Raw genomic sequence first — 17,563 nt, 5'->3', positions numbered from 1 at the left:
AATCATTCCAAATTTTATACATATTAATAAAATAAAAAATAAAGAACTAATGTTCTAAATTACTAAATTAATTAACTAGTTTAGTGGTTGCTCACTTATAACAAGTTATTATATGAGGGAGGTTGTCGTTTCAACTCTTATCTCCTTCACTATATACTTAATTTAAAATATATGTTATATATAAGATGCAAATAGAGTAGGATAGGATACACTCTAAATCCGTATATGTTATATATGGGATGCGAATAGAGTATGGTATGATACACCCTAAATCTATATCCTACCCTACCTGTAAACATATCCGGATTGAATTTTACCCTACCCGAACAGATTAGACCGAGTTGATAACTTGATATCATGCACACCAAAACTAAAATAATATCATTTTAACCTTCATTGGATGTGAAAACGAAAACGTCATTATTTCACACTAATTAGTGTAGCAAAAATATAACTAAATCATTATTCTATTTACTAAGTTAGATCGAAAAGGGGTTAAAAAATGACTATAACATCCAAAATCCAATCTCGATTATCACTATAATATAATTAGAATCTAAAAAATAAAATTAGTAAAACGGTACCACTATGCAGAATTATTCCGTTACTACTTACTACAAAATCTGATCCCCACTTTTGTTTTCATAGTGACTAGTAAACAGACAAAATGAAGAGGTAGATAGATGATGGTGAAAAGACTTTTATATATTGTAAAAAAATGGGGGGTTATTCCAGCAACTATTTGCAAAGATCAGAGACAGACACAATTTTTTACTTTTTGGGGAGCATTTAAAGCACCCTCATCTACCTCCTTTCTGTGTGCCATCATCTTCTCCAAACTTTCAAACCAAGTTTAATAGTGGTGCATATTCAATAAACTTTATATTTTTTGTCACTATTAAATTTTAAATTATAAATCTTAAATTCTTAAAATAAAGTATTAATTTAAAATATTGATAAAAAATAGAGTGAATATTCCATCCACCTCCTGATAATTATCTCAAAAGGACGAGGTTCTTAAAAAAAAAAACATCCAATTTGATTTCTGATTTTTTTTTTGGACAGATTAGTCATGTGCAAAAAAAAAATAACATTGATTTTTTTTTTCATAGAGACCTCGTTGTCCTTTCGAGATAATTGTCGGGAATCAGGTTGAATTTTCTTTTTATCAAGGACCTCGTTGTCTTTTAAGACTGTTTTGGGTTTTTCTCTAAAAAATATTAATTTGTTAGTATCTATTTTTTTAATATTAATAAAACATTCTACAATATTTGGACTATGCACCATTCCTCAATTAATGATTAATATGATTAATTAGCTAGTATTTTAATCCCTCCTCAAATTCACCACAATTTTTTATCTCTTTAGAAGGGGGCCCATTAATTATTCTCATATTTATTTTATTATTATATAAAAATAATGTACTACTACCATACTCTGTTGTTCATGATCTTGATAAGTCTCTGTCTTTCTCTTTCACTCTCACACTCACACAAATCTGCATTTATAGACACTTACCAGAATCACCAGCATACATCATTCTTTTCTTTCTAAATACATCACTTCTACTTCATCAAATTCATTCATTCATATGATGAAGGCTCTACTATTATTTCTCTTTGCTATTTCTTCATCACTGTTTATGGAACCTTGTTATTCAAGCAGAGGATATTGGCCTCCTTCACCAGGATACTGGCCAAGTCACAAATTCAGGTCTATGAACTTTTACAAAGGATTTAGAAACCTTTGGGGTCCTCAACACCAAGCACTTGACAACAATAATGCATTAACAATTTGGCTTGATAGAACCTCAGGTTTGTTTAATTTTAATTTGCTAAATGCATTATCTATCTACTATATAGCATTATTCAACACATTATCACATACTTATTTAATTTTTCTTTTCAAAATGCCTATAAAATTATTTTTTATATATATTTATAAGAAATAATATACTTACATATTTTTTTTAACCACATTTAATGCATTGTTCATATATATATATATATATATATATATATATATATATATATATATATATAAGTTACAGAAAAAAAAAGAATAAATATAGATATTTTTTAAACAATATTAAATGTACTATTAAGATTTAGTTATTCTGTTAGTTCTTATAATTTTATCAAATTTTTAATTAAGTCTTTATATTTTTTTTTAATTGAGTCTCTACACTACTTTTAATTTTATAATTAAGTTTTTTTCGTATAAAAATATTAAAATTAATAAAATATTTCTCTAAAAAAATATGTGGTTTAAGATATAATTAGGTTTTTAACTGTAGATGCTTTAATTTGAGGATAAATATTTTGTTAATTATAATTTTTTTTTACACTAGCGAGGATCTAATTATAAAATTAAAAATAATGTACCCAATTAAAAAAAAGTATAAAGTTCTAAATTACAAATTTAGTGAAATGATAAAGACTAACAAAATAATTAAATCTACTATTTAAATTGTAAATACACAAGTATTCTCAACAAAGAAAATTATTTTCTTGGTTAATTAAATGTGTTAATAATCTATTTACTATGTATCATTGAAATGTATCCTTTTTTTATGGTTAACAGGGAGTGGATTCAAATCAGTTCGTCCATTTAGATCAGGTTACTTTGGTGCTTCAATTAAGCTCCACCCTGGCTACACTGCAGGAGTTATAACAGCTTTCTATGTATAATATTTTCATCATATGATCAAATTAATTAATTTGAGTTTCAAAATGAATAATTTGAATTAGCTTTGTACATTATTAATCATGTTTAGCTAGCTTAATTAATTAATTAATTATATTGCAGCTTTCTAACAATGAAGCACACCCTGGGTTCCATGATGAAGTGGACATAGAGTTTCTTGGGACCACATTTGGAAAACCTTATACTTTACAAACAAATGTTTACATAAGAGGAAGTGGGGATGGAACGATTATAGGAAGAGAGATGAAGTTCCATTTGTGGTTTGATCCTACCAAAGATTTTCATCACTATGCTATTCTTTGGTCTCCTAAAGAAATCATGTAAGTCACTGTTCCTCTTGTGACTCTTTTTTTTTTTAAATTATATAAAAACAATAGATTTTTCTAAGCAAAATTAAAGTTCTTTTGTTTTGTCCTACCCTTCAAATATTCCATACTAAAATATATTGCCTTTATTATTGTTGCTTAAATTATATTTTTAAGAATTTCGCTAATTTCATTTAATTTAAAATAGTAACTATATCTCTAGTATATTTGCTTCCCTTGTCATAGAGCTCAAAATCTAGACTACTAAAAATAAATAAATTTTAATTAATTTGGATTGGTCGAGTATCCAGCTCATTCGTCATTTTAAATAAGTATCGAATATTCGAATTCTGCTTTTTGCATGCAATAATCCATTAGTCAGCAGCAAACTTTTAAATAAAATTCAAATCCACAGTAAATTAATTCTTCTTCTGTTAAATTGAAAGATACCGAGACAACAAAAAAAAAATAATAAGAAAAATATAGTCACAATAATCTGTGAGATAGAAATAATAATGTATGTTATATTTCAACTCAATAATTGCAACTTATTATTTATTTAAGTTTGAATAAGAATGTCACATCATTTTCTCTGAATTAAAATGTATTTTAAAAACCATTGCTCATTAACCAAAAAATAATGCATTGTTAGTTAATAATAGAAACACAGTGGTAATGAGAGGTATAGCATTTCAATAAGTGTCAAAACAAGATTACTGTTTTGACTTTTGAGACCTATTTCAATAGAGAATATAGTAGAAACATGATAGCCACATTTCATTTTCTGCTGAAGGCTGAAGCATATTTAAGAGAAAGCATAGAAAGAATAAACCAATCAATAATATAGTGTATATATAATAATTAAGGTTGGATTCCACGTGGAATGGTTGTTCACAAATTTTTTTTTTTTTAATTTTTTATAAAGCGTAATTTTTATCATACATTTTTTAAATGAAATTTAAAAAAATATGTGAACAAATATTATATAATAAAAAAAGTATATTTTATAAAAAAAAATATATTTTCGGATCCTATATATATGTATGTGTCATTCACATCATTGGTCCTTATTAGCAACAATATTAAGCACCAGAGTGTAGGCACAATTTTAATGATATTTTAAAAGATGAAAGGGAAATAATTTCATTTGCTCTGAAATTTAGGGAAAAAAAGCTAAAGAGGCATTTGACATATTTAATCATGTTAAAACAATTTGATGAACTATCTTGGATTTAAATAAGTGTGATAAATTTAAATCTCATTTTGTATATGTAGTAATTCAATTTAAATCTCATTTTATATATGTAGTAATTCATCGGCTAAAACTGAAATAAATTTTGCTAATTGTATGCTGATTTTTTTCTCATTAATTTACTAATCTACTTGTTTATTTTAAAACCATTCATTAAAGTTATTATAAAATTAACTTTAGTAGCTAGCCATGTGCTACTAATTAATCCTTATTATAAGTAATTCCCATTTAACAAGTTTATATACATTATTTTGTAAGGTTTAATTACTCTGTTGATCTTTATAATTTTATTGAACTTTCAATTAGGATTCTATATTTTTTTTCGATTGAATTTTTATACTATATTAAATTTTGTAATTAAGTCTCTGCCGTGACAAAAACATTAGAATTAATGGAATATTTTGTTAAACAAAACAAATATGCCTAACACTTGACTAAATATTCTGTATAATTAAATATAATATTCTGTTAATTCTAACGTTTTTGTTACGGTAGAGATTTAGTTACAAAATCTGATATAGTATAGGAATTCAATAAAAAAAAAAGTATAAAAGCCTAATTGAAAATTCGATAAAACTATAAAGACTAATAGAGTAATTAAACATTTTTTTTAAACTAACATCATTATTATTATTATATTAATTAAACAATAATAATGTATCAGATTCCTAGTGGATGATGTGCCAATAAGAAGGTACCCTAGAAAGAGTGCTTACACATTTCCACTAAGACCAATGTGGGTTTATGGTTCAATATGGGATGCATCATCATGGGCAACTGAAGATGGCAAGTACAAAGCTGATTATAGGTACCAACCTTTTGTTGCAAGGTACACAAATTTCAAGGCTAGTGGTTGCTCAGCCTATGCATCACGGTGGTGCCACCCAGTCTCAGCCTCACCATATAGGTCCGGTGGCTTGACCAGGCAACAATATTGGACCATGAGGTGGGTCCAAAGACACCATATGGTTTATAACTATTGCCAAGACCCCAAAAGGGACCATAGATTAACACCTGAATGTTGGGGTTAAATTATAATTATATATAAACTTTATTATTATAAAGTGAATTATTTTATTAATAATTTAAGGCCCTAAGAAAACCGTTTTTGGGTGTAAAATGAGTGATTTATTATGATTTTAGTCCCTATAGAATTTTAATTTCTTTTTTTTTTTTAACAAAATAGCTCAACACAATAAAGTGGAGCAGCAAAGTCTTTAACAATAAAAAAAAAAAAAAACCAAAAATTAGCACCTACAAACCATCCCTTCTGTTATCTCCGACATTAATTTCTTTTAATGTCGTTTTGGTTCAAATATTTTTAAAAAATAAATGAAATTGGTCCCGCGGAGGGATTAAATTATAATTTTTAATTTTGTGAGGACTGAAATTTTAGTCAAAATTTTTCTTATATATTTTTAAGAAAGCTTTTTATATTTTGTGGTGATGACTTGAGTTGGGGTCCCCTAGCTTGAAAGCAACATTGATGAAAAGTGTGGACTTTTTTTTATTATTGTTTTTAGAAGGTAAAAAAAGAAGAAGAGGAAAATAATGAAAAGAGAATGAGAAGCAGAGGGTCAATAATTATTATGTCAGCTGAATGGTGGCACAGTTGAGTTATGAGTGCGAATATTATAAGCACAGTCCTCATTTTGTTATGTCATATTGTTACTTTAATTATGTAATGATATTTTTCCTTCTTTTATTTTATTTTACATGTTTTTTTTTAATTTAGGTATGTAATTGTGCATATATATGCATAGTTACTTCATTATATTATTGTTGACTGTGTAAGTTGAATGTGACCACTTTCTACTTTTTTTTTTTTTTTAACTATGGATGAGAGTTTGATTCACATGAATCTTGTATTCTTGTTCATCTTTCTTTTTTTTTTTTCTTGAAAATTAAATATTTTCCCTTTTCAGTTTTCAGTTTTCACCTTACTTTATTTTGGAATATATGAAACTAAATGCCATGGCAATAACTATAAGAGAATTTAAACATTGTCAGTAGTTCTGAAACTTTTCAATTGGTTTCTTTCATTTAATTTCATTTACTCCAAGGAACCTTCAAGTGCAAAATTAAATAGAACGTGTATCCAAGTGTAATACATGCAACCATTTTTATTGTTGGTTTATTTAAAATTTTAAATTAACATTTTGGTTCATAACAATTGTAATAAGTGTAACTCTTTAGTATAATAAGGGAAATTTTAGTTCTTTTTTCTTTGTGTTTATATTAGATATGAGAAAATGTTGTAGTGTAATGAATGTAAAGTTATTAGAGGAACGTGCTATGAAAGAGCTAAACTAGATAAATATATATTAGATAGTAATAACCGATTTGGGTTGATCTAATAATCAGTTAACTCGTCCGCTTAAGCAAGTGTCGAAGGTTTGAATTCCGTTTTGTGTATGCAACAATTCATTGGCCAGTGACACAACAATACTCTCTTGAAAAATAAGGTTTCAACTTTTGGTAAACCAAACTGATATAATATATATTATTCACATGGGTGATAATTAATAATAATGTACAAAGACAAAAAGAATATGTAACTAACAACACAATTATTAAAGTTGCATACTATAAATTGATGAAACGTGATGGTTCCTCCAATTTAACATATATGAACTTCTTGTTGAAGAAAAATAATTTAGGAAATAATGTAGAGGCCCCATAATGCATGAATGATGATATAAATAGGGTTGTTAGTGGGGAGCTTTTGATGAATTATTATCAATAAAGTGAAAATGATATATGGAATGTTCTCAAAAAACAAATAGATATGGTTAGCATTACAAATACAATAATCCTCCACTCTCTCCTACTTTCTTTTCATTAGGCTTCTCTACGATGTGGAAATGTTCTTACTTATGAGGTGTAAATTACATCATCATCTATCAAGTATGTGAAAAAAAAATTATAGTAAATGTTGAAATTTGAAGGAATATTTACTCAACAATTAGAGATTTAGAGATGATTACATTATTAAAAAAAGAAAAGAATAACCGACCCAAAATACTTTATCCATAAAATTCTAGTAAATGTTCTACGCACACATAAAATTTACTCTGCATATATAAGGCCATGAAAAGTAATGGTAAAAGAATATTGTTTGTTTCAGACTAATATAAGTTTATCAACAACTTGCCATCAACAAATCCGACCTTAGCTCAGTTGGTAGAGCGGAGGACTGTAGTGGGTAATCTGCCAGTTAATCCTTAGGTCGCTGGTTCGAATCCGGCAGGTCGGATATTTTATTTTAAATTCTATTAAAATAGTTACTTCTAAATATTTATTCAAATGCAAAAATTTAGATTCGATAAATAATTTATTAAATATGAAAGTTTTGTTGTTACTTAATAAAAAAAATTTATTCAAATATTATTGCAAAAATTTAGATTCCATAAGTCATTTATTAAATATAAAAATTTTATTGTTACTTACAAAAAAATATATTTATTGATTTTTTTTATCATATTTTTAAATTAGAATATTTTGTTGATAATATCTTTTAAAATTTTTCGGATATTTTATTTTAAATTTTATTAAAATATTTACTTCTAAATATTTATTGCAAAAATTTAGATTCCATAAATAATTTATTAAATATGAAAGTTTTGTGGTTACTTACAAAAAAAAAATATTTATTCAAATATTATTGCAAAAATTTAGATTCCATAAATCATTTATTAAATATAAAAATTTTATTGTTACTTACAAAAAAAATATATTTATTAATTTTTTTATCATATTTTTAAATTAGAATATTTTGTTGATAATATCTTTTAAAATTTTTTGGCTGGCAGCTGAATCTTTTGGCACCAAATTGGTAATTAATCTGTAATATTTTCCAGTCTATAATTTTTCTACCTTGTAACGATATATTTTTTTTGGTAAATGTAACGACATTTTTTTTATTCTGCAGAAAAAGTCTTGGTCAAGGTTTTCATTCTCTTCTTTTTTTGGTTGGTTTTGGACATATCCTTTTTTTTTTGTTTTTGGTATCACAACCTCTTCTCGTGCAGCTTATTTTTTTTGGGGCCAAGCTCAAAGGACAAAACGGCCCAAACTGAGATTCTGGAATTACCAAATTGCCACCTACCTTGTCCTTGTTGAATCTCTACGCTACTTGGTTTTCGGTTTTCTTTTGTCAGCTTTGAGCTCCCAAAACATTCATTCACCGCAAACATGGTAATTCTCCCCTCACTCAATCGCTCAATTCATGCTTCTGTTTACTTCAATTATGATTTTATTTATTTTTTGTTTTATTCTGAATTTAATAATTGAATTGAACGCTGAGTAATTCTCATAATATGTGTTTGTAGGTTTGCTTGGCTTGTTTGTTGCCCCTGTTCCTCGTTCCCATCGTCAACATCCTCCCTCTCCTCTTCGATTTTATCATGGTAAGTTCTTCTGTTTCGTAATGTATCCTACCGAATCGGATCAGAAATTCTGATTACTTTAGATTCTGTGAGCATAGCCAAAATAATTCAGATTTTCATTCTTATGGATTTATGGTTGGTTACTCTTCTGAACAAATTGAAATCCATGAATATTTGTTAGTTTGGAATTTCAACTAAAATGTAGCAACTATTATCTCAATTTCACCTTTATTTTAGTGATCTGAATTAACTCGTGGTAGTTATTTTACAATTTAGTAAGCAAAATTCTTTTCTATGCTGGTGAATTTTTTTTTTTGTTTAATTAATTAATGTGTACTAAAGCCTTAAAACATAGTAATTTTTAAGCTTCATATATTTGTGTTGTTTTTGTAATTGGTTCTAACATTGATGCTTATGGCTTTTTTTTTTTTTTTTTTTTTTCAAAAGGGGAAAATCTATAGGCTTTTTGGTTGGGAGTATAGGAAACCAGAGAGGGCTCCTGCAGCATGTCCATACAAGCCTGCAGCCAAGAGGGATACTGCTAAAGTAAGCGATGATGAATGAATTTTATGATTATTATTATTGCAACTGGTTTATGATATACTGCTATGCAATAGGATATTGTTTGAACTTTGAATTTGCCCTTGTTATTGTTTAACTTGAGGTGTGAACTTCAACTTATCTGTTGTTAACAACCATGGGGACTGGGGGGTTTGATTCCTTTTACAAAATTAAGAGTGAAGAAGCTATCTTTGTTTCCTTTTTCATTTTTCCTTTGGGTGTATAATTGGCAAATCATTAGTTAACCTTAATTGATCCTAGGACCTTTATCACCTAGGGTTACGGTGTAGTAGTAGAGGCACTCTACGGCAATGGGGAAAATCTAGGTTCTACTTGTGGAGAGAATGCTTAATTGTGCTCGAAAAGGATTAGTTCCAGGGGGAAATAAAACTAGGACCGATTGCAAACAAACGTGCTGCTTGAGCTCAACGAGGTAGTGGTTAGAAATAAAACCCAACGTGAGTTTGCTCATCTAGTTTACTTAATGCTCAAACTTCACTATGACTCGGGTTAGATTCCTTGATTATTTTATTAGCAACTCACTTGTAAATATTTTTTTTATGAACATCTAATGAGTTGTGGGGGCATTCCATGAAATTGAAGTGGCGCAAACTTTCTCCAAACCAAAATTTTAAGTGTATCATAATGAGAAATCCCATTTTAATTATAATGATAGAGAATTTGTGGTCATTTTTAAGGTAAATTCTTTGAATTTCTAGTAGCATAGTTGTCCATGATTTCATCCTGGTTGTAAGAGAGAATTAACACTTTGTTTACAGGAAATAGCCAATGGTGTATTGGATCATGAACCCCATTAATCTCCTCAGTGTCTCTTTAGTAACTTGGATACATAATGTTATGGAAAGCTGTTGAACAAAATGATATTTTGTATTCTACTTTCAAGCTTATCTCTTACAGCTTATAACAGGAGTTTAGAATTTAGATTTGGTATTGGTTCTGAATCTTGTTGCCTAGCATATGCATGGCACTATCTTTGATTTGTGATTTGTTCTGGAGCTGCCACCAACAATATGATATGCAATAAGGAAAAGTGGAAAACCTAATCCTTATGAATAAACAGGGTGATTGATGTGAAATTCCTGGAGTGATATCAAATTAAGTCAGAAGCAATCTGTATAAAGAGCATCCACACTCACTTATTCTTAAGTCTTAACGTTTTACATACTTATCAAACATTTTAAGAGAAAACGAGTGATTGTAAACGCTCATGGAAGATGGAACACACATCAGAGGTGTTGCATTATGCATGCGCTGTATTATATTTGTATTTTTGTATGAATGCTTCAACTTCATAAACTTTATGAATAATTTTTACTCTAAACCTTAATGTTATGGCAGGTTGAGGCAGATACTGAACCAGCTCAAGTAGAACCTATTAAACCTGCAAGTGTAGATGTCAAGCAGGATTAACGTCCATTGTTATCAGTATCAACAATATGTGGTTGCAATGCTCCCAACTTTTACCAACTAGGAAAAGATCAAAATGACATCAAATACAATGCTATCTGTATAATTTAAAATGATGCATGAGAACTGACTAGAAATGTTCAATATGTTATTCTGTAATTTACAGGCGAATATGCTTAAAGTTAGTCACCACGACTTCATTTCCTAAGGTTATTATGTTTTATAACGTAAATCATTTTGATCTACATTCTGTAAGTGAGAGATAAAAATAGAAAAATATAATGCTATATTATATAGATAATATCGTGCCTTGATCGATCATTTTAATAGAATGCATAAGGAAATCAGTTGTAGGCCTGGCAGCATGAAACCTATCCGCGGGTACCCAATCTGATCCGCTGCGAGTAGGGTTGGGCGCAGAGAGGGTTGGCCTGCGGAGCGGGTAGAGCACACCCTCCATAATATATGTTATACATATATGTTTAAAAATGATATATATAAGAGTTGAACCAAGGACCTTCATAATATATGTTTAAAAATGATATATATAGGAGTTGAACCAAAGACCTTAAGTATGTGCAAAAAATTCTTAGCCACTGAACCAAATTTATTAATTACTTAATTAGTAAGCTTTACTTATTAGTTTTATCAAATATTTACAAAAAACGAGAGATCAATTCAAAAGCAACCTTCAGTCAAATAAACGGCGTCGTTGTACGTTTAGGGTTCAAATAAAGAAAAAAGCAGCCTTCACTTCAGTCCTTCACTTTCTCTCTCTTCGAACCGTGGAAGCCTTTGCACACTAAGCCCTAGCCCCTTCGCCGAACAGCTTCATCTTCGTCTGACTCACCGTCGTCGTCTTCGTCTGCACTCTGGGTGTTCGTCGTCTTCGCCTGTCTTCTGCTCGCCGTCTTCCTCGTCTTCCCTCTGCTCGCGCCGTCGTCTTAGTCTGGTCACCGAAGGTCAGCACTGCCTGCTCACTGCTCTCTGTTCTTCATTTTTTTTTCACGCGCTCTGTTTCTAGCTTTCTGCTCACTGCTCTGTTCTCTCTTTTTTTAACTGCTCACTGCTCTGTTCTTCTTTTTGTTGTGTTTGTGATTTGTGTTTGTGCTACTTGTTATTGAACTGTGTTGTGATTTTGGGTTTGTGTTTGTGCTGATTCATCTGGTAATTCTGCTCGCCGCCTCAGATCGAAGGTCAGTGCTTGCTCACTTGATCTTCATTTTTTTAATTTTGTTAATGCTTTGTTTAGTATTCTGCTGTGTTGCTGTTTTGTGGGTGGGTTGTGATTATTTCGTCAATCTTCTTCCTTATTCTACACGGTTTAAAATAAAAGGAAATTATGTTAATTGAATATAATTGATACACTAAGAAACAACAAAGTTTCAAATTTCAACCTACTTTGAACCTTGATTAAAGTGGAAAAGAACAAAGCAAGAAGATATATATACGTAATGGCTTGAAGGAGCCTACTCTGTGAATATTTTAAAAGTAATGATTCAGTTGTGGTTGATCGCATTAATGAAATTTTTTTAAAGGGAATGAGAAAAATTAAGTGTTAGGCCTCCCATGTTTAAACCCCCTTTAAAGTTAAATCGATCTTTTCTTTTTCCCAACTATAATCCACGGCCATGGATTCCTTGCTCCCACATTTTTGTAGGTTTATCATTAACCATCATAAAAATAATTATAAAATGTACCCCATTTTTTTTTTTTGAAAAATTTATTAATTAAATTTTGACCCCTTAAATTATTGGTTTTTAACTTTGTCCCCTTTTTCTTTTATTTTCAAATTCAAAGGCATTTAGAGAAAAGAGGTCTGCTAGGGTTTTCCTCTCTTTATCAACTTCCGCTAGGATTTTCAATCCCCGTCTCTCTCTCCCTCTTCCCCTACTCCAAATCTCAATATCTTCCTCTTCCCCTCGCTGCCGCAACCTGCGCCCGCCGCCGCGCAATCTGCCGCCGCCGCGCAATCTGCCGCCGCCGCGCAAGTCGCTGCATCAACACTTGATAAAATCTTGGTGTTTTCCTGTCTATTTACTTTTGCAGCCTTCACCAATTAAATCTTGGTGGGTAAGTTGCTATTATCGTTGTGATTTTATTGTCGTTGTGATTTTATTGCTATGTTGAAAAGATTGTAACGTTTCAGAAGTCAGCTGGTTAGATTCTCTTGGATTCTCCCTCTCTTTATTTCTTTTACCTATTCGCTTTTCCATTCTTTTCTTTTGCCGTGGGCTTTAACTCGGTGGATGAGGGAATGGTACTTTGGAATAGATGAATACTTTGGTTGTTCTTTTTTGTAGGTCATTGGAAAATGATGGAAGATTGAGATCAAACAAGCGTTGCAGAGATCGGAGGCTGGAATTGTGAACTAACTAACTTTCATGGAGGAACGGCATCTCTTTCCCGAAAGTGGCGGCGATCAAGAACCGCCGCAGGAGGGGGTTGAAGTTGAGAATCGACGGGAAGTGCGACTCCAGCCTGGAGCTGAAGAGAAACTCGTGTTGCAATTCATGGACTCGCTTAATAGCTATCTTTCCCTCTCTCACTCTCTCTCTTCCACACTTGGACAAGTAGGTATTCATTCTTCTTCCTAATTCCCTAAAAAACTAAAATCTTCTCACAAATCTGCAATTCACTTGCCCTAATTTTGGACAGGCATGGATGGAATTAGCGAGTGCGAGGCATTCCATGGGAACTGCACGCCTTAATACTTCTCTTTTGGACCTCAAATTCCATCCAGCTTCTACAACGTTGAAGATTACCGAATATGATGGTAAAGTTTGTGTTTTTATAGGGGAACATGGTGGTAATTGTTCAATCCTTTTGCTGTGTACTTCTTGATTATTTATCTGTTTGAATATTGAAGTTGACTCGGTAGATGCAAAAGCATGGTTCGTGTTGCGTAAATGGGTATCCTCTGAAGAAGTTGAAGAAGATGAAGATAGTAATAGCACCAAATCTTCTGGTATGGCATTCTTACCTGAGTAACGAGGGTTGTGCTAATTTAACCATATTTTTAAATGAAACAACCAAACTTCTGCTTCATTTGTTATTTGATTCTGCTGCTGTGTACTTTTAAGTACTTCTGTTAGATGTTTCTAATTTTCTTATACATGGTGGTTGTACAAACTGCTGAGGTGACCATTGCAAAGAAATTTTCAGAACTCGCAGATGATGATGATGTAGTAGTAAGTATTCTACACTTTCTTCTTCTTGCACTGGATTGTTATTAATATCATTGCTACCATGATGGAATCATGGAGTGAACAAATTATAGACATTTCCCTTGTACAAGTTTCTAAGCTTTGAATTGAGTTATTGTATAAATGTTGTTGGTGATATTCACAGGTTCGAAGGGAGCGAGCGAAGTCATTGTCAGTCTTTGGAATTTTAATTCCGCCAAAGCTTCGAGCCGCCCAAATGTCATTTGAGAGAGGTAGACATATAAGAATTAAGAATTGATGATCTTAAATCTCCTTGCTTCCCTTGCAAATGTGCTGATAACCAGGATATAACACATTCTGTCGAATGAAATTCTTTGCAGCACTAGAGACACTAGTAGAAATGGCAAATATGCGATCGTCATTCCTATATTCGTTTCACCAACTTCATCAAGAGGTAGAAGATACTAAGGAATAGGCAGCATTGGGTGGCAAGCAGTATCATCAAAGGGTAACACGATTTTCCCTTTATAGAAACCATTATCCTTTCTTCCGCCTTTAGCTGGAAAGACAGAGACAGAATGAGGAAAGTAAAAGTAATTGGTTTGCAAGATAACTCAATGATTAGCGAGAAATTCGTAACCAAATAGAATTTTTTTCCCCCACTTATTACTGGCATGATTAATTTTTTTGCATGTACAGGATGCCGGAAATGTGTAGCATGTGGATTATCTGATTATAGTAATGGGGACCAGCATTCCAGGTTGCTGACGTTAAATTTATTGATTTGTCATAAGATAGTGAAATATATTCGCATCATGTTCATTTCGTTTTTGCATCCCGCGTATAAAATTAGCTTTCATCGGTTTATGGTATGTTAAAGATGAAGCAAAAGCAAGTTCCTTAAAATAGTTTTGCCGACACTAGCTTCATGTTTCTTGTGTTTGGCTTAATAACGCACTCTATTTTCTCATCAGGCTTACTTCTCACTTGGAAAATGGCGTGTAATTATGCTTGTTCTTTTTCTATAACATGGGAGGCTGAAAAATGAATAAATTACAATATAAAACGAGCAATTTTTCTATTGTTAGGATTACAGTAATATTTGAGATGATGTATATTTTAGAATTAATTTGAGGCTTTATCTAACTAAGCAGCCCGAGTGCCCGAAAAAGAAATAGAAAATGAGAAATGCTAAGAAACTATCAGAATTTATTGTTTTTGACCATTACTTAGTCATCAATTTAATTCTTTTAGTTTAGTGATATAACATACATCATTTTGTATTTTTAAACATTGATGACTAACTGATGGCTAAGAATAATAAATTCTAATAATTCTCTAACATTTTTTATAGAAAATAAAATAAAACAACTTAGAAAAACATTTTGCCACCACTCAAAATAGGGAGGGAAAATAAAATAAGTTCAACACAAAATATATTCAATCATGAATATAACTCTCACCCCAACTCTAATTCTTATTTTTTCATCCTTAGATATGGTTTTGACTATTAAGAACGAAGAATAAGAAGAAAGATACACATAACCAAATACATCAGAGGGAAGCTGCATAGCACTAATGCTTCTATGAACCTACGCAGAGTGAGCACTGCTCTCTAGTTTACAAGAAAAATAGATCTTATAAGTGGCAATGCTCCTAATAGAGATTGATTTGCGATTCAACTCAGTATAGTACATATCACATCAAATCATTTAATCTCACATCTCTCTCTCTCACTCACTCTCATTCTGATCCGATGAGTGCAGTATGGATTTATGGTTGGTTACTCTTCTGAACAAATTGAAATCCATGAATATTTGTTAGTTTGGAGTTTCAACTAAAATGTAGTAACTATTATCTCAATTTCACCTTTACTTTAGTGATCTGAATTAACTCATGGTAGTTATTTTACAATTTAGTAAGCAAAATTCTTTTCTATGCTGGTGAATATTTTTTTGTTTAATTAATTAATGTGTACTAAAGCCTTAAAACATAGTAATTTTTAAGCTTCATATATTTGTGTTGTTTTTGTAATTGGTTCTAACATTGATGCTTATGGCTTTTTTTTTTTTTTTTTTTTTTTTCAAAAGGGGAAAATCTATAGGCTTTTTGGTTGGGAGTATAGGAAACCAGAGAGGGCTCCTGCAGCATGTCCATACAAGCCTGCAGCCAAGAGGGATACTGCTAAAGTAAGCGATGATGAATGAATTTTATTATTATTATTATTGCAACTGGTTTATGATATACAGCTATGCAATAGGATATTGTTTGAACTTTGAATTTGCCCTTGTTATTGTTTAACTTGAGGTGTGAACTTCAACTTATCTGTTGTTAACAACCATGGGGACTGGGGGGTTTAATTCCTTTTTACAAAATTAAGAGTGAAGAAGCTATCTTTGTTTCCTTTTTCATTTTCCTTTGGGGTGTATAATTGGCAAATCATTAGTTAACCTTAATTGATCCTAGGACCTTTATCACCAAGGGTTACGGTGTAGTAGTAGAGGCACTCTACGGCAATGGGGAAAATCTAGGTTCTAGTTGTGGAGAGAATGCTTGATTGTGCTCGAAAAGGATTAGTTCCCTTCTTTCCCTTGGGGGAAAAAAACACCTTGGACTGATGGCTAACAATCTCTGCTGCTTGAGCTCAACGAGGTAGTGGTTAGAAATAGAACCCAACGTGAGTTCGCTCATCTAGTTTACTTAATGCTCAAACTTCACTATAACTCGGGTTAGATTCCTTGATTATTTTGTTAGCAACTCACTTGTAAATGTATTTTTTATGAGCATCTAATGAGTTGTGGGGGCATTCCATGAAATTGAAGTGGCGCAAACTTTCTCCAAACCAAAATTTTAAGTGCATCATAATGAGAAATCCCATTTTAATTATAATGATAGAGGATTTGTGCTCATTTTTAAGGTAAATTCTTTGAATTTCTAGTAGCGTAGTTGTCCATGATTTCATCCTGGTTGGTAAGAGAGAATTAACACTGTTTACAGGAAATAGCCAATGGTGTACTGGGTCATGAACCCCATTAATCTCCTCAGTGTCTCTTTAGTAACTTGAATACATAATGTTATGGAAAGCTGTTGAACAAAATGATATTTTGTATTCTACTTTCAAGCTTATCTCTTATAGCTTATAACTGGAGTTAGAATTTAGATCTGGTATTGGTTCTGAATCTTGTTGCCTAGCATATGCATGGCACTATCTTGATTTGTGATTTGTTCTGGAGCTGCCATCAACAATATGATATGCAATAAGGAAAAGTGGAAAACCTAATCCTTATAAATAAACAGGGTGATTGACGTGAAATTCCTGGAGTGATATCCAATTAAGTCAGAAGCAATCTGTATAAAGAGTATCCACACTCACTTATTCTTAATGTTTTACATACTTATCAAACATTTTAAAAGAAAACGAGTGATTGTAAACGCTCATGGAACACACATCAGAGGTGTTGCATCATGCGTGCGCTGTATTATGTTTGTATTTTTGTATGAATGCTTCAACTTCATAAACTTTATGAATATAATTTTAACTCCAAACCTTAATGTTATGGCAGGTTGAGGCCGATACTGAACCAGCTCAAGTAGAACCTATTAAACCTGCAAGTGTAGATGTCAAGCAGGATTAACGTCCATTGTTATCAGTATCAACAATATGTGGTTGCAATGCTCCCAACTTTCACCAACTAGGAAAAGATCAAAATGACATCAAATACAATGCTATCTGTATAATTTAAAATGATGCATGAG

The 17,563-nt window shown here is 31.2% G+C and overlaps 3 protein-coding genes and 1 non-coding gene across 10 annotated transcripts; all 4 read left to right on the top strand.

Moving 5' to 3' along the window:
* The first annotated feature begins 1,457 nt into the window (after positions 1-1,457).
* XTH32 (xyloglucan endotransglucosylase/hydrolase 32) lies at positions 1,458-5,383 on the top strand. The gene is made up of 4 exons (XM_016329356.3): positions 1,458-1,814; positions 2,584-2,684; positions 2,809-3,026; positions 4,928-5,383. Exons 1-4 carry the CDS (start codon positions 1,592-1,594, stop codon positions 5,292-5,294), a joined length of 909 nt encoding a protein of 302 aa, XP_016184842.2. The 5' UTR covers positions 1,458-1,591; the 3' UTR covers positions 5,295-5,383.
* A 2,045-nt stretch (positions 5,384-7,428) lies between these two features.
* On the top strand, positions 7,429-7,519 carry TRNAY-GUA (transfer RNA tyrosine (anticodon GUA)). The gene is given in 2 exon segments: positions 7,429-7,465; positions 7,484-7,519. It is a non-coding gene; the product is annotated as a tRNA-Tyr (tRNA).
* An 805-nt stretch (positions 7,520-8,324) lies between these two features.
* On the top strand, positions 8,325-10,872 carry LOC107626466 (uncharacterized). Its single transcript, XM_016329354.3, has 4 exons — positions 8,325-8,460; positions 8,595-8,672; positions 9,099-9,197; positions 10,572-10,872. Exons 1-4 carry the CDS (start codon positions 8,458-8,460, stop codon positions 10,641-10,643), a joined length of 252 nt encoding a protein of 83 aa, XP_016184840.1. The 5' UTR covers positions 8,325-8,457; the 3' UTR covers positions 10,644-10,872.
* A 498-nt stretch (positions 10,873-11,370) lies between these two features.
* LOC107626465 (uncharacterized) lies at positions 11,371-17,410 on the top strand. 7 transcript variants are annotated; one of them, XR_015905045.1, is made up of 10 exons: positions 11,371-11,602; positions 12,944-13,213; positions 13,299-13,416; positions 13,522-13,608; positions 13,806-13,831; positions 13,992-14,079; positions 14,188-14,315; positions 14,507-14,567; positions 15,898-15,996; positions 17,371-17,410. XR_015905045.1 is itself a non-coding variant. In XM_016329351.3 (8 exons), exons 2-7 carry the CDS (start codon positions 13,025-13,027, stop codon positions 14,280-14,282), a joined length of 615 nt encoding a protein of 204 aa, XP_016184837.1. In that variant the 5' UTR covers positions 11,371-11,602; positions 12,944-13,024; the 3' UTR covers positions 14,283-14,315; positions 14,507-14,679. The 7 variants fall into 7 exon arrangements, 1 of the variants encoding a protein (XP_016184837.1); XR_015905041.1 differs by having other exon boundaries at positions 13,510-13,608; XR_015905042.1 differs by lacking the exon at positions 11,371-11,602 and adding an exon at positions 12,576-12,713 and having other exon boundaries at positions 13,510-13,608.
* The last annotated feature ends 153 nt before the right edge of the window (positions 17,411-17,563 follow it).

Source organism: Arachis ipaensis, chromosome B2 (genome assembly GCF_059453495.1).
Source record: "Arachis ipaensis isolate K30076 ecotype BB chromosome B2, ASM5945349v1, whole genome shotgun sequence".
Classification (NCBI taxonomy): domain Eukaryota; kingdom Viridiplantae; phylum Streptophyta; class Magnoliopsida; order Fabales; family Fabaceae; genus Arachis; species Arachis ipaensis.
The sequence above is the reverse complement of the archived record's forward strand: the minus strand, read 5'-3'. Positions and strand labels throughout refer to the sequence as shown.